This window comes from Bactrocera oleae, chromosome 2 (assembly GCF_042242935.1).
Source record: "Bactrocera oleae isolate idBacOlea1 chromosome 2, idBacOlea1, whole genome shotgun sequence".
Classification (NCBI taxonomy): domain Eukaryota; kingdom Metazoa; phylum Arthropoda; class Insecta; order Diptera; family Tephritidae; genus Bactrocera; species Bactrocera oleae.
Window position 1 is genome coordinate 359,026 of NC_091536.1, and position 16,469 is coordinate 375,494.

The 16,469-nt window shown below is 36.2% G+C and overlaps 2 protein-coding genes and 1 pseudogene across 3 annotated transcripts in view; 2 read left to right on the plus strand and 1 right to left on the minus strand.

Moving 5' to 3' along the window:
- The window catches only part of side-VII (sidestep VII), a 145,199-nt gene that overhangs the window by 116,372 nt on the left and 12,358 nt on the right, over positions 1-16,469 (plus strand). The window lies entirely within an intron of this gene.
- SpdS (Spermidine Synthase) lies at positions 62-15,198 on the minus strand. Of its 2 annotated transcripts, none has more exons than XM_014241533.3 (2): positions 14,890-15,198; positions 62-866 (listed from the first exon to the last, which is right to left on the minus strand). In XM_014241533.3, exon 2 carries the CDS (start codon positions 788-790, stop codon positions 128-130), a length of 663 nt encoding a protein of 220 aa, XP_014097008.1. In that variant the 5' UTR covers positions 791-866; positions 14,890-15,198; the 3' UTR covers positions 62-127. The 2 variants fall into 2 exon arrangements, with proteins under 2 accessions (XP_014097008.1, XP_014097000.1); XM_014241525.3 differs by lacking the exon at positions 14,890-15,198 and adding an exon at positions 6,188-6,394.
- On the plus strand, positions 9,880-11,126 carry LOC138857416 (uncharacterized; annotated as a pseudogene).

A 16,469-nucleotide genomic window follows, 5' to 3' on the forward strand; every position in this document is an offset into this window, starting at 1 on the left:
ATTTAAGAATAATAGATGGTTTTGCAAAATTTATCAGCAAAATATGATAAAAAAGTAGATAGCCGTTCAAAAAACGTTTATTGTTCGGGTTGTTTTATTTTAAAACACATTAAAGTTTTGTTTCTAATTATTTGTTAGAAAGAAATAATTCTACCCATCGTGGTAATGAAAAAGCCGCAGAATGTATATTTCTGGAATAATATTTCAATTTCATATTTTCTAATTCCGCTTCACTGAAATTGTGTAACGAGGTTTTGAAATTTGTATTCGAATCAAGACAACCAATCACAAAACCAATATGTCCACATGGATAAGATGGAATTGATGTATGAGCGTATGATACTATGGGGAAATGTTTTTTACATCCATCCATAGTCTTCTTAACATACGCACAGTTTAACCAGAAACTTCCTCCCTGGGAACACACGATGCCTCCTGGCCGCAACGCATTTTTCATAAGTTCATAGTAACTTTCTTGAAAGAGTGATTCTGCAGGGCCAACAGGATCTGAACTGTCTGTTATTATTACATCGAATTCATTGAAATGTTCTTTCATATATGTAAATCCATCTCCAATGGTAAGTTTAACTTTGGGGTTTTCAAATCCACACGCCATATGTGGTAAAAATTTTTTTGATAATTCAACTACTCTTTCATCAATTTCTACTTGATGAATTTCTTCAACTAATGGATGTTTCGCAACTTCTCGCGCAACACCTCCATCACCACCTCCGACAATAAGAACTTTTTTTGGAGTAGGATGACTATTTAACGGTAAAAATGATATCATTTCTTGGTAGGAAAACTCATCCCGGGTAGTGCACTGAATAATTCCATCCAAAACTAAACATGTTCCATACGTGGCACTGAAAGAAACAAAACAAAATTATAGTTAAAACACTCGGCTCGTATTAGAACAAATCAATCTTTTTCGAGAGATTGAGTCATAAGTAAAAAAAGTATTTTCACCGACGTTAGTCTCAAAATTGGAAATTATAGTATGTAAGTCACAAAGAACGTAAAAATAGGGACGTAATCTACCTTTTCCTCTTACTTTAATGGTGTACAACATTTTCGGCGAAACTTATATGATTTTCTTATAAAAAAAAATATGTATATTTAGTAAAGTACTAGCCTGATTTATAAAAACTGATATCGATATTTTGGATAATGCTGATGTTGAGGAGCAAGAGAAAGAAGGAGCCTTTTTTAGTTATCGAAGATTTAAAATACAAACATACAAGAACATATTATTATTTAGAAGACAAGTTTTTGTGTGAATTAGGGAATCTGGAATCGCATGTTATTTCACCTAGATTGAACAATATACAAAAAAAATAGTTACAGACTTCTTCAATTGACATTTTAAAAATGTAAGCAACGACTTCTAATATGTGAATGCAAGTGCTGCATATATACAATAACACGAATTATTTTTGTTCCTTAAGTTTATTTTGGTTTTTATAAACTATCTCTAAACATATAAGTGAATTGTCTTGTGTTTGTTCCTTATACTTTTCAGTTTTAATTAAAACTCAAGAAATACTTAAAGTGCACATATGCATTTTTTTAATTGGTTAGGAATCCTGTAATTGAACGAATTGTACAATTAAACGAGTATCGGTTATTTGTTTCCCCGGTTAATTGAACCAAAAATTGTGCAATTAGCTTTGCCTCACGTACTTTCGCTGATCATGAGATTCGTTATGCCACTATGAAAAAAGAAATGTTTGTTTGCTCGCAAATTTGTAATTCGAATCGATCACAAACATTTGACGTGGTTAAACAATCCCAAAAACCCTAACATGAAAATACAAGGTTATAAAATTTTTCTTAACGAGTACGATTTTGATATATTTAAAAGGTAAGGACATCACGGTTGCAGATAGTTTTAGCAGATACATAAAGAATGAGGATTGCAAAACTGCAGCGTATTTAATAATGAAATACTCAAAACGCTAACAGTGGAGAACAGGTAGACATGGTTCACGGACGGGACAGTTCACAGTGTACAAGAGGATAACTTGCCATAAATTACATCTTTATTACAGAAGAATAAGTTCACTATTACCAAAATCAAATCCATCTTAGTTATGGTCTTAATCAGATTTTGTTAAAACAGAAAAGTAAAATTTAAAAGAAATAATGCAAAAGTACTGCAGAAAAGGGGCTATTGTGCATTTTTTGTGAGAACGACTAGCTTTTAATACTCAGAATTTTCCACCCAAATATTTAACATTGTATGTGTTAAAGGTAAAACTAACAGAAATTAATGGACAAAATAATACTAATTACATATAATAGAAAACGAAAACTAGAGGCATACAGGAAATATTTCGTGAATTGTAGAAAACATTTTTTTGTCCTAAACCATTTAAAGTAATAACCAAAGCCATTTATAATTGTTCACTTTGTAAAAGAGAAAAACACAACAGAAACCTAGTTAAACATTTTTATCAAATAATGGAAACTCTAAAGTATTTCAACGACGTAGTTCACAATTGCAACTTGCAAGAATCAAAGCCCGGAAAATTCCTTCAGGTGCTGTCAAATCTTTATATTAAACAAGTAAGGAAAGCTACGTTCGGGTATAACCGAACATTTCATACTCTTACAACTTGTAATGATCAAAGCAGGGGAAATACCTTCGGTCTTGGCGAAACTCCATATTAAAAAATGTTGCGAAAGATTCCAAAATTCATTTTGTTTAATGTATATATGATGTGGAAAACGTTAATTTGCAATTCATTATATTAGAGATGTGAGGTTTAGACTAAGCTCTAATCCAATTCCATTCTAATTCAGCGCTTAACTTTATATAATTTTTAAGAAAACTTGGCTATTTAATTTCATTAAAATATTACATTTTGACCAACATGAACGGTTTAAAGTCAGGTGAAAAGATGGAAGTCATTATATTGGGAGAAGAGCAAGTCACAAGCTGATTGTATTAATTTGAACATTGCTCAAGTATACTTAAACAGATATTCAATCAATTTTTTAAATATATCGGGGTTCCAAGATGATTGGTTTCTTAGTGTGATGAAATGGTTTCTTAGTGTCGTTTCGGCTATTTTTAATCATGATCTGTAATCTATTTTTCATTGTTTTCAGTAATGTTTACAATTTCATCATGGAAAGATATACGCAAGAACAACGTTTACAAATTATTCAATTTTATTTTCAAAATAATCGTTCTCCATTTGTTAATGTCAATGTAGAGCGGTATAGATTGATACAGCTGGTTACAACAAGATGCCACACAGCACGTGCAACAACCGAATTATTGCGTAAAAAGTTTGGAGATTCGATAATTTCAAGAAATTGTGACATTGAATGGCCTCTAAGAAGTTGGGATTTAACATCATTAGACTACTTCTTGTGAGTTAAGTTGAAGTCATTCTTCACGGTTTGGAAGTCAATATTGAACGTGCTTTTCATGATATACGTCTTGATTTAGTGAAAAAAGTACCAAAAAATTGGGTTCATCGAAGTCGTTCCTGCAAAAAAAGTCGTGGAGGCCATTTGAATGATGTTGTATAACAGAACTTAATTGTATCAATTGTGCTTTACATTAAATAAAAAACATTTGGATTCCCTTAACAATTAGTGTGTATATTTTGTTGAACAGTTTTGGTTCGATTTGGACAATTTTCAGTGATAACGTGGCGTACTTTAAAGGCACTATAAGTACAAAGTTATCTCGTTATATTAATCGGTGCTTGATTTGTATACTGGAAAGTGAAAGAATCAGATGAAATGTAAAATTGTATTATATAGGAAGTAGATGTGGTTGTAGTCCGATTTTGCCCATTTTCGTGCCGTAATGTAGAACCATTAGGATGGTGTTATGCATTGAATTTGTTTGAAATTAGGCGAGGTATGCCGGAGTTTTTGCATTTTGAACTTAAAAATATAAAGAAGAAATACATGTAAAAAAACTCAATTACCTATTTACATTGTGTCCTATTAGAGGCGGGGTCACGCTCACTTTTGAAAGGTTTTCAACAGGTGCACCTCCTTTATGTGAATCGTTGTGTTAAATTTAAGTTTTGTATCTTAACTTACGGGTAAGTTATGGCACTTTATACGTTTTCGATTAATAGCATTTTTTGGTCGTGTCAGTGGTCCGATTGGGCCCATCTACGAACGCGTCTTTAATTTTTTTCCAGGGAACAAGTGTACAGATATCCTAATTTTTACTCAAGCAAACGGCAGCACAAACAAACGGGCAGACATTTATATTATATATACAATACCTAACCCTATATCTAACTCGATTATTTTTAGGTTGTATAAACAACCGCTAGGTGAACAAAACTATTATACTCTGTAGCAACATGTTGCAAGAGAATAAAAATTAAGACACAGAGTCGATTCAGAATTTGTATGGAAAGTACAAGCAAAATATAAAAAAAAATTGCTTAGCCTAATCAAAAAGGCATCATTAGTCAACTCAGTTGGATGACTTAGTAATTAACAGACAAATTGCAACGAATACACACATCAAATAAAAGGAAAACAAAATACTATAAAACGCAATTAAAACGCAAGTACAAATTCGAAAATGTTATGAAAAATTAACAAAATATAAAAAATTTTAAATACGATTATAAATTAATTTGAGAGATTTTTAAAATATGAATTAATAATGTTATACCAAGAATTTGCAGAGACGCAAATTTCTTAAGGGTGGAAGATTAATTCGATAAATTTTATGCAATGTTCCAAACAAAAAAATGATGTGAAACATTATTTAAAAATATTAAAAATATTAAAAACCGATTATAAATTAATTTAAAAAATTATGAATCAATAACATTATACCAAGAACGAAGACTTCCAATCATGAAGACGAAATACGATCTGCCGAAACATACGCTACAATGTCAGAATATGAAAAAGGAATCAGACTATGAAAATCATAATAATCTTGAATAGAATCTAGACAAATATATATAACAAATAGACGAAATCGATTCCGATAACAATACTTAATACTCCAATATAATGCCTCTCTAAATTTTATAGAGAAATATGATTATGAAATATTTTATAAACCAATAAAAGAGAATGAAGTAACCGACGTACCCTCACCAACAGAACAAATACATTTAATACGAGTAGCTTATTTGATAATCGATCTTATTGCCGAACTTCTTCCTTCAGATTATTAGTTTCTAGTTTAAAAGTATAAGTTGTGACTTGAGACAAATTATTTTATGAATAAAGTGAAATAAAAATTTATAGTTTGATATCTGGCCAACTATTATCATTTGCCTTATCAATTATTAATATTTAATATTAAATACGCAATTTTAACGACATAAATCGTATTACTTTTCAAAAATATTCAATTTAATGCTTACTATCTGTAAAAAGTTTCACTTTCATGGTGGCTTCCCGCACAATCTTGTTTTATTCAGTCACTTTTTCATCTTCAGAGTACTCTCATCAAGGTAATTTGATTATAACAAGGATTTTTTAATGAATTATTTATCACGATATGAGCGTAAAAATATTTTTGAAACATTTTTTTAGAATATAAATTTGCGTATCATTTTTAAAGTTTGTGAATTAAATAAATTTGTGTATCTGTTCAAACCAGTGTCTTATAATCTAATTTCTCTATGAATTACATAAAGCATTAAGCTTTACCAAAATATCACTTAAAATTTTCTTTAAAAATTAAATTATTTATAGTCATGGCGAATGTTAAATCAATGAGAAACTATAGCTTTCTAAAGACTGGTCTGCTGCAGCCGAACCAATCCTCCATTAAACTCCCAGTCAAAATAAATGTTTCAAGAAGATTTCCGGTGATCTTTTTGACGACCAAGCGAATTTCCTTCAGCGTCACCGAATATCTTCGCCAAGTGATTGTTGGGATTTGATTATTTCCTCGGCATTTGGCATTTTACTTAAAATTATAATACTTATTATTTTTTATGCTATTTGAAGAAAAATGCTTTTGTTATTTATGAATTCTTTTGACTTTTGACATAATTAACATATACTTGTAAACTATGCTATCTTTTAAGTTAGATTAAACTGGAGAAAGTGTGTTTAATGTTTTTTTAAATCGCTTTAATAGTTTAGGAGTTTAAACCGCACAAGCAACGTGCCACGTAATTTTTATATTTAATATATAGCAATTTAAAATTGTATGAGGGTTACAAATACTCACGTGTCTAGTACTTTAATATCCTGATATTTTGACTTTTCTTCATGAATAACTCTTGTTACTTTTAATGAAAATGCTTGGCCCGGCCACAAGTCATTTTGAATTTCACTGAACCACCCATTTAAGATTTTGTCCGTCATTATGAAAAAGCACTCTATTTCACAGTAGTCTTCAACAGTACTGTTATAACTTTTGCTTTCGTGTGCTTATTGACCCTAACACATTGCGATAGGAAAAAATGCAGATAACAATGCTGGTAAATGCACAGTTTGTAATCAGTTCATACAGATTTTTGTTGCTCATTATCGGTAACATCTCTGTATTGTTCCACATAGCATACACATAGAACTTTTGGTTTTAAGATTCGCAAACTCTCGTACGTTGTATTTACGTTATAATATTAAAACCTTGTTTCCGAATTTAATTTATATATCCCACATATTGACCGATCAAGTAGTAAAAGACAGACATAGGCACTGGGGTCTAAATCTTCGGGATATGAGGACTTAAACAGTTATGATCCGATTTTCACAATTTTTAGACTTGAGATGGCATACCTTATATGCACTATTTGTGCAAATTTGTATCCCGTTATACTCGTTGGTGCTTATACACAGGAAAGTGGAAGAATCAGAGGGAATTCAAAGTTCTGTTATATGGTAAGCAGGCGTGGTTTTCGTCCGATTTCGCTTTTAACCCACAGTAACACAGTAGGAAAATGTTACTTACCGAATTTGGTTTAGTAGGTCTGGAGATATGTGATTTCACCTAAAGGACGGTATAATTTCGACACCAATTCCTATAAAACTTTCTTGTACCATCGCGGGTGTAATATTGGATTTTACAAAACCGTTATACCTATAGTAAGTGAGCGGTGTTATTATTATTTCACCTATTTGCACACTATAGTGAGAGTTGTCGAATGGATTTGCTCTGTGCATATTTGGGTGATATACATAACTTGAATGGTTCAGGAGATATATACATTAAACCTGTTAGGAGACGGGACCACCACCACTTTTTAAAGATTTTCAAACCCCTCACTAATGCGATAGGTTTTACTAAATTACAGTTTTGTATCTTCATTTTCGGATTAGTTATGGCAATTTTTATGACCAGAGGATGGGAAATAAGCTTATTAGAGATATGAGGTTTAGATCAAGTTCTAGACCAATTTTAGTCATATTCAGCGAACTATTATTCTTTAGATTGTCTACTTAATTTCATTAAAATATCACACATGGAAATCACTTTATGGCGTATATTTAGTGCTAGGTGAAGATCTGAACTCATTACATTAATTTTAGCTTAATTCAATGTTTTCCTTTTAGGAAGATATTAGATACATTGACTGATATTACCGATATAAAGTAATTATATTTATATTAGGTATATGGGGGCTAGGTAAAGTATTGTCCTGAAATGACCCCTTTCCGAAATGAAGACATCCCAGCAAAAGATGCTCCCTAAGTTAACCGATATTAGAAGTCAACCGAAAGTCCAAACATATACTTTACCAAGCCCCCATATAGCGAACCAATCAGAGATTGATAGCTTGCGTTGTTCGCTCTAGCACACTTCGCCTTGCGGTTACTCATACCTTATTCTTGAAGTAGGTTTCCAAAATACTGTTTGTGACCTACAGTAACGTTGCTAGTTTCTCCTTTTCTTTCAATTTAGATATACTAGCAACAATGAAATCGTCAACATAGACAACGACCATACTGGAATCCGTTCTACTACAAAGTGTGTTCAAACACGGTTCACTAGCACATGGCATGAGTCCAATCTTCAGTGGCACCCCATTGAGTTTTGTATTCCATTCGCGACCACTTTGCTTTAGACCGTACAACTTCTGAAGCTTGAGGCTCAATCCCTCGGGCTGTCTCATATACACCACATCTTGCAGTTCACTGTTGAGATGAGCAAATGACACATACCTTTCTCAACCGCTATGGCCATTGCTAAACGTATTATAGAATACCGTGCTACAGGAGAGAACGTTTCAGTGTAGTTGACACCGAATATCTGGCCACAGCCTTTTGCCACTAGACGAGACTTGAAACGAGCGATGTTGCCATCCTTGTCACGCTTCATTGCAAATACCCAATTACAGGCGATTGCCTTTTCACCCTTCGGTAGATCCACCAATGACCACGTTTGATTGGGCTTTAGACTGTCCATCTCCTTCTGCATCGATGCCATCCACTAACTGGCATTATCAGAACTTAATGCCGGAGTTACTGTTTCTGTTGCTGCCACATAATCAGTTGTCATATTATTCAAAATGTTGTACTGCTTGCTAGAACGCCCCGGTTTTCCTGTACGGATCAGCTTTGGTCGCCCACGACCGTTCTTGATATTTGACTCATCTTCATTGTCTTCATTCGGCATCAGCGGTTTCCATATTTTCTTCTTCTGTAAAAGATGCCGACTCTGACTCCAGATTGAATAGCGGCATTTCACACATAGTTACCGATTCATTACGATTTACGTTATCATCCGCAAAGTCACTTTCAAGGCAAATTACGTCACGTGCTTCTGTTACCTTTCCTGTTCTCGAATTATATAATCGGTATGCCTTTGCTGATCCTCAGTAGCCAACCATCACACGTTCCTCGCCTTTCGGGAGATACTTCCTGCTATGCTTTTTATTCAAAACAATAAATTTGATTTCGAATACTCTCAAATGACTTTTTGCCAAACCACGAATCGAATGGTGTCATGTCCAACCAAAAGGAAAAAATTGGGTAAAAATTTGTCATAGCCACCATTATATATAAAGAGGTATCTTAATGAAACTAAGTTAGAATATTTTTCTGTTAATGATATGTGATATTGGTCGTAAAAATTTTTCATAGCTGTATCCTCCGCGTGGGTGTCGATTGGGCAATGTGTGTCGCTGCTTACAACGTCATTATTTCAAGCCGGCTCTGGTCTAACAGAATCATCACGTTGCAGGCAGGAGGCATTTAGCGAAGGCTGATGTATTTCACCAATCATCCCCTGATGGGCTGCTTTATATGAAACCTTAGAAGCAGGTGAATGAGTGACTACAACGGTCATTGCTAATGAGGTACCTAGCGGTCCGATTCACAGAATTCAAAATGGAAGTCAAAAACGGAACGAAGCGGACTGGGATATCAGTCCAAACCTCGGGAGGAAACGAGGCTACTATCACCGACGGGCACAGCGTCATCCTTTAAGCTGTGTCGCCAGCAGCCACACATCCACTGCAACGGGAGCAGGTTGCGGTGTTTGTACAATAGTACTACTGCCAAACCAGCTCTACAGCACGCGGGTGCCACAGTCCATGAAGACTCAGACCAAAAAAGTGCTGTGAATATAAACGCGTAAAAAAAACAATCTGGACGTACCGACTACGAACTGGAAGGAGTTAAGCGTGGCAAAATCAGTATGTGGATGGAGGCCAAAGCTATGTCCTCGAGGTAAATAAGGTGGCAGACGGCATTCTGTATGCGATGTTCGGGAAGATGGAATTTGTCTCAGAAAGCGCCACCCAACCGACGACAAAAACACGCTGGAGAAAGGTGAAGTGGAGAAGGAGCTCGACATAGAAGAGATCATGACGACTTCACTTCTCTTACAGAAGGTGGAGAGGAAACCCATTAAGCATTCTGAGGGTCCAAAATCGAGAGATGAGGTTACTCCAGATAAATCTCCACAAATGTAAGATGGCCTCCGCCGAGCTTCTTCTCAACTTTGAGAAGGGCGGCTACGACGTGGCTTTTGTCCAGGAACCGTGGATTGCATCGGGTAACGTGGTTGCTGGGCTAAAGTCACCAAACTACACAACATACACCCCGCGCGTGAATAACAGGGTAAGAACATCTTTCCATAGATGACCTGGCGGTTGTGGCAGTAAAGGGTGTCAAGGATGAGACTTTACTCCTTGCATCCTATAATATGCAACGGCAGAGCTCCAAAGGCTGGTGGCTACAACCAGCATAAAGAAGCAGGCGTTGGTGGCGCTGATGCTAACGCCCATCATACGATTTAGGACAGCTCCGACATTAATCGAAGATGTGAGTCCTTACTCAATTTTATTTTACAAAGTGGTCCAGGGGTAGCTAATAGAGGTGAGGAACCTATCTATATTGCACCCACTCCAGAAAAGTCCTAGACATAACGCTCTATACCAGTAGAAATGCAATGGTAGAGAATTGGAGGGTGCTAAGCACATTGTCATTCTTTGACCATAGGTACATCTACTTCTCCATTAAATCGGATGCAAAGATCAGAAAAAGGTGAGGAGAAATCCCAGAAACACAAACTGCAATATCTACAGGCAAATAAAATACGGCAAGAGACTTAGGCCTTGCGTGTAATGAAGAGCTTAAAAAGTGCGTAACTATATTCACAAATACTCTTAATACAGCTTTTTATCACGCTTGCTAAAAACGAAGCCCTGTTGCTAAAACAAGGAGCTTGAGTCTTGTAGACGCAGAGTACGGGAATTTTTCAACTGGGCGAAGCTAACGGAAAGCCACAACTGTTGGAACGAGTATAAAAATATCCTAAGGGAATACAAAAAATTGGTGCGCAGGAAAAAACGACAATCCTAGAAGAACTTTTGTAGCAGCTTAAAAAATACTAACAAAGTGCAGAGGCTCACAAAACTATTATTTAAAAGCGCCCCCTCGCCCGGTATAATTCGCAAAAGTTGCGGGGAGTGGACGGACACTGTGAGGACTCATTAGAAGGCCTAGTCCGTGTGCACTTTCCTGGCTGTAACAATACATGTGATATGTCCTAGCTGTGAAGGCAATAGCGCTGTAAACTTCACCGAAAACATCATAATAGAGAATTAAATAAAATCCGCTCCTTAGACCCATATAAATCTCCCGGTGGAGTCGTTCCAGCCATGCTGCAGAATGCGCTTTTTCTATCCGTACCTTGGCAAAAGGAAAAACGGATCTGATTGCGTTAACAATAAAATACAAAATCCCTACATGGAGGCTCCCTTCGATAAATGGGACACAGTTCTCTCTCAAGGACCGCACCAAGTAACTTGAGGTAGTCTTGGACACAAGCTGCTGTGGAGGCACTATGTGGTAGTAAGAGTGAGAACGGCTAGTAGTGCCATATATGCGTGTAGGCAGATGCTCGGTACAACCTCTCTCATGTACTGGTGCTACACAGCTATTGTTCGATCAATTCTGCTCTACGATGCAGTAGTATGGTGAACAGGCATACGGAAATCCACCTACCGGAAGCCAATGGAAATAGTTCAGAGACTCGCTGCGCTGTGCATAATGGGAGTTTTAAGGAGCACTCCAACGGCGGACCTTGAACTAGGGCTAAGCCTGCCACCTATAGACCTCTTCGCTGAAAACTGCGCAGAAAAATGGGCGGGGCGACTACTGGCTGCAGGAGAATTTACATATAGAGAAAACATAAGAAAATATGGTTGGCAGTATGTTAGCTAAACGCAACACACTAAACATTTGTATGGATGGCGCGAAAATGTATGACGAAGTTGGTGTAGGGATATATTGTCCAAAGTTAGGCACAAAGCAAACTTTTAAGTTAACCTATGTGATATTGCCAAAAATAGATAAAATCGGGTCAATACTACAATCTCCGATATACCTTATATCAAATTTTCAAACCTACGCTTACCGTTATACCGTATATACGGTCAATATGTAAAATATCGTACGAAAAAATAAGTAAAAGTACAATATAGGATATTCTAGTTTAATGCCAATAATATGTGAATTACCCTAATTCCCATATCCTACAAATAAAGACTTTCGTTATTCTAACTTTATTATGTCGGTTAATGTGTAAGTTATCTAATATATAAAATTCTCTTCTTTGTTGCCGAACTTCTGACAGATTTTGATAAAATTTGATATGCTTATTGGGTAGGTCTGAGAATCGGCCAACATCCTTTGCCTTTGTTTCGAAAAAATGTTGACGCGGCGCAGTGTACAATCGAATGTCTTGAGCTGTCGAATTGTATATAGCGAATGCCGCGGGAGCGATGATCCGGTTTTTTTTGTTAGGTGACTTCATGCATGTTACTCTTTAAGGTTGAGTGTGGTGGTGTCGTCGTGTGGGGTGAAATTCCTTGAGTCCTCGCAAGTGTGGTGTGTTTTTTGTTTTTTTGTATTGTTTGTTTAAAATTTCTTTACCACCGGCTTATTAAGTTTAGCGACTCCACGTCTGGCTCAGATATGGCCAGAATGGGTGCTCCTTTGAAACCTTTGAAGAGGGATCTTGTGAGTGTGAGATTTGTGATTTTCGCTCACTTTTTTGAAGTAGGATTTGAAGCTTTTTATAGCTCATTCTAAGAACCACCCATATAAAGAACGCTTAGATAGATACGATTAGTGCCAACTTTGCTTTTTGTAAGTCTAGGTGCGTCACTGTAACACCTTGGGAGTATGGTGATTCCTTAACTTTATTATACTCTCGCTACATGTTGCTACAGAGTATAATAGTTTTGTTCACCTATCGGGTTTTTGTATCACCTAAAACTAATCGAGTTAGATATATATATATAAATGATCAGGAAAAGGAGACGAGCTGAAATCCGGGTGACTGTTTGTCCGTCCGTCCTTGCAAGCTGTAACTTGAGTAAAAATTGAGATATCTTTATGCTACTTGGTACACATGTTTCTTAGTACCTGAAGACGGTTGGTATTGCAGATGGGCGTAATCGGATACTACCACGCCCACAAAACGCCATTAATCAAATACAAATAAATTGCCATATTTATATATTTCATTTTAAAGTGATTGTGGTCGTCTCATAGATTTAATGTGCATATCTTCTTAACCACTAAAGCTATTATAACGAAATTCACTAAAAACGAACGTTATTAGCACCTTTATCCAGCACCAGTGTGAAAATGAGTGAAATTAGATGACAACCCCACACACTCCCCATATAACGTTACTGTTAAAAACTGCTAAAAGCGCGATAAATCAAGCACTAAACACGCCAGAGGCATTAAATTTTATATCTGGGGGCATTGCACCGCCCACTTTTAGGTGAAACCACATATCTTGGGATCTGCTTAACCAATTTCAACAAAATTCGGTACATAATATTCTCATATTTCTATATTATAGAAACCACGCCTATTTCCCATATAACACCATTTTAAATTCCGTCTGATTCTTTCACTTTCCACTATGCAAATAAAGCAACAATGATTGTATGGGGGTAAAACTTTGCGTGAATATTGCGTTTAGGGTATGCCGCCTTGTCAAGACCCTAGATACTGAAAATTTTGCCATCACCAGAAGTAAGTTGCGAGAGTATATAATGATCGGTAACACCCGAACTTAGAACTTCCTTACTTATTTATTTATTGTTTTTATATTTTGTGAATTCAAAATGTTTTTTTATATATTGCGAAGTACAATCTATACAATTAGGTTCTGAATCTAAGATCATTAAAATTGCCTCCACGACTTCTTTTGCAATGACATGATAGAAATGGCGGAACCGACACTTAGAAATCAAATATTCCCTATTGGAAAAAACGCAATTATAGGTCATAGACCAAATTGTTTTTATAACTTGACGAGTATAGGGTCTATTGGGGCCAGAAAAGGTTTGAGCTGTTTGCAGGAACTATTGACATCGGTCAGTATGTAAGAAATCCTTGTAATATCTTTCATAACTTCTCTGCAGATTTTTTTTCCATGGTGATTCGCCAACAAGTGATTCCGACACATATGAACGCGCAACATATAGCTTCCACAAGGAATTCCGTACGATAAGCACGATCTGTTCCGGCTTCTTCCTTGAACTTTCGAATTTTCTCCAAGTTACGTCCATTTAATCGATTAAGGTACGGGAGCCTGAAAATATCTTGGGTGGCACTAATGTACAATACTATAAGGAAGTGTTAGAAATTTTAGGGATTCTGTTATGTACATTATTATGAGAACATCAATGTGACTTGATTGCGGCTCGGTAGATAGAGGTAGCCAGGTACGTATCATGCACCAAAATTTCAGTGCCGTTGTCCACTTGCACATTAGTCGATCTATCACTGATAATGGTGATTCCGTCGTCCACGCGAGTGATTGCATCCAAGTTGCTCAGTTGTATTTCGCAATGCGCTGTGCCTCCAGCATGGTCTTTTCTACCGCAAGGGCTTCCCGCTGCAAGCCGACAAAACGTTGCCGTTAGAGAAACAATGCAATTTTCGATAGCGTGAGTTGCCCAGTGCTCAAACCATAGCCAGTAGCTGTCCTTCAATGCTCTTGAAATCATTGTGATTGGACGTCCTTCTTGGGATAGCACTGCATGTGTGCAATAGGCTGGATCATCGGTCATTAGATCAAATGGCTTCTTGTAATCTGTATACCTAAACATGACATCTTCAGACGCCAAGATTATGAAACACCTGTCATTGCGCTTCTGTGAACTTCACTGGACTATTCCCCGATCTATGATTACTGACCGTTGCATCTTCCCCTTTTAATATTTCAGAAATAGGCCTTGCTATCGCCGCGAAGCCTGTTATGAGACACCTACAGCAACTCGTGAGGGCAGAACCGCCCTTATCAAATACTGTTTTGGGCCCTGAAAATGTTTGAATAACCTTTACTTTCACCAGGTCTATTTTCGTGTCATTACTGGTGACTATGAACCCAAAAAAGACGCGAGACTTCTCGTCTTCTGAGAAGATGATCAATGTAAACCTAGAAAAACTTACCGATTTTCTCATGTATGGTATCATCAATGGCCCTCTGGAAAATGCAAGCAGCATTCTTCAGACCGAAAGGGAGTCTTCTGAACTGTACCCATGGGATAGGGGTAGAGTCTGGCATAAACGTGCTCCTCATCTATTGTTCCAATGGTAACCACAACCGAAGTATTATAAGGTAAAACCTCATTAGGGTTTGCAAAAGCTCTTTTCCTGTCTTTGCTAATTTTTAATAATGCGTTCTTAATCAATGGGGCTTTACCACACGGCAGAACGAAAAAAGTTGCCTTCAAGTTGAAAATTGTATACTTATTTATTTGCAGGACTTATTATTTATATATTTACTACTAAATATTATTATTTTTTCAATATATTTATAAAATTGGCGCCTAGCGTCGTGTAGATATATTTTAAAAAAGTCAATAATGTAAAATGTAATAAATGTGCGAAGATGGTGAAATATAATAACAGTACGACTAGACTTTAGTTAATAAAACACACACAATTTATTTATCAATTGATTTTTGTGCTTTATTATTTAATAAATTTGAATTAGCACATTGCGTTTTAATTAATTCATTTATTAACTATAAAAAATATTGATATTTTAAAATAGAATTGATTAAAATCGAAAAAATCGATTATGATGGTCGAGTAATCGATTCTTAGGACCGAAGAATGTAAAATCGAAATTGAAATCGATAATCGATTTAATATAAAAAGTTTTTTCCCTACTTGCAACTGAGGTTCGCTTCATCCATTATGAAGACGGCTTCGATATGTAGAACTCGTTGTCGAGTTCTAAATTTTCACCGCTCTCATATGAGCATAAGTTCACAAACAAATGCTTCATATAGTGAGGATCAGAACTCCAAAAGTTTCTCGGTACTTAATTGTTGCCTACCAGCAACGACTAACCTTTGTTCACAACTTCAGACAAATCCTTAGAGTGGTGATGACTATCTTCGACGCTATTACAACGTATGTATTAGATTTTATTGTAATAAAAGCTAAGATTATATTACAAGATGTGTTGCAATCGGGCGTAACTTAGTACGAACCCGTGCACGATCAGAAACGCTCTGCATGGTGGCATTGGCTGCGAAAGCTAGGACGTATTGATAAATTCCGATTAACATGTTGATACCTATTAGTTGCCCCGTTAAAGCCGCTGTCGATACCGGGACCTGAGTTGATGGAAGCCATTATAGGACTTCGCCTAGCTAAGTTCATAGGACAGTCTAAGTCTACCAGAAACGGTCTAAACAATCTTTGAATTCAAATAGCCTAAAATTGTAACAGAAACAGTACAACGCGTGATACTTGATTCATCAAAAACTGAAGGCATGAAAAGTGTTGCGAAGTTGTTTTTATCCGCTGGACCATACGTGCTGTATATATTTGAGATTTCACCGACTGAAATCGTTTATCTCACGACGGGGAGTTCCACGGCGAATCACTTTTGACAATGGCTTTAATTTCAGAGGAGCTAGTCGTTTTATTGCGGAAGAAATCGAGAAGATATCACATAAGGAAAAAATACCCTGGCTTTAAACTAACCTTCATATCACTAGCCTCACCAGATATGG

Coding starts and splice junctions, on each gene's coding strand:
- SpdS (XM_014241525.3), bottom strand. CDS start 6,324: ATGACGGACAAAATCTTAAATGGGTGGTTCAGTGAAATTCAAAATGAC. Junction 867..6,187: donor GATATTAAAGTACTAGACAC/GTGAGTATTTGT, acceptor TGTTTCTTTCAG/TGCCACGTATGGAACATGTT.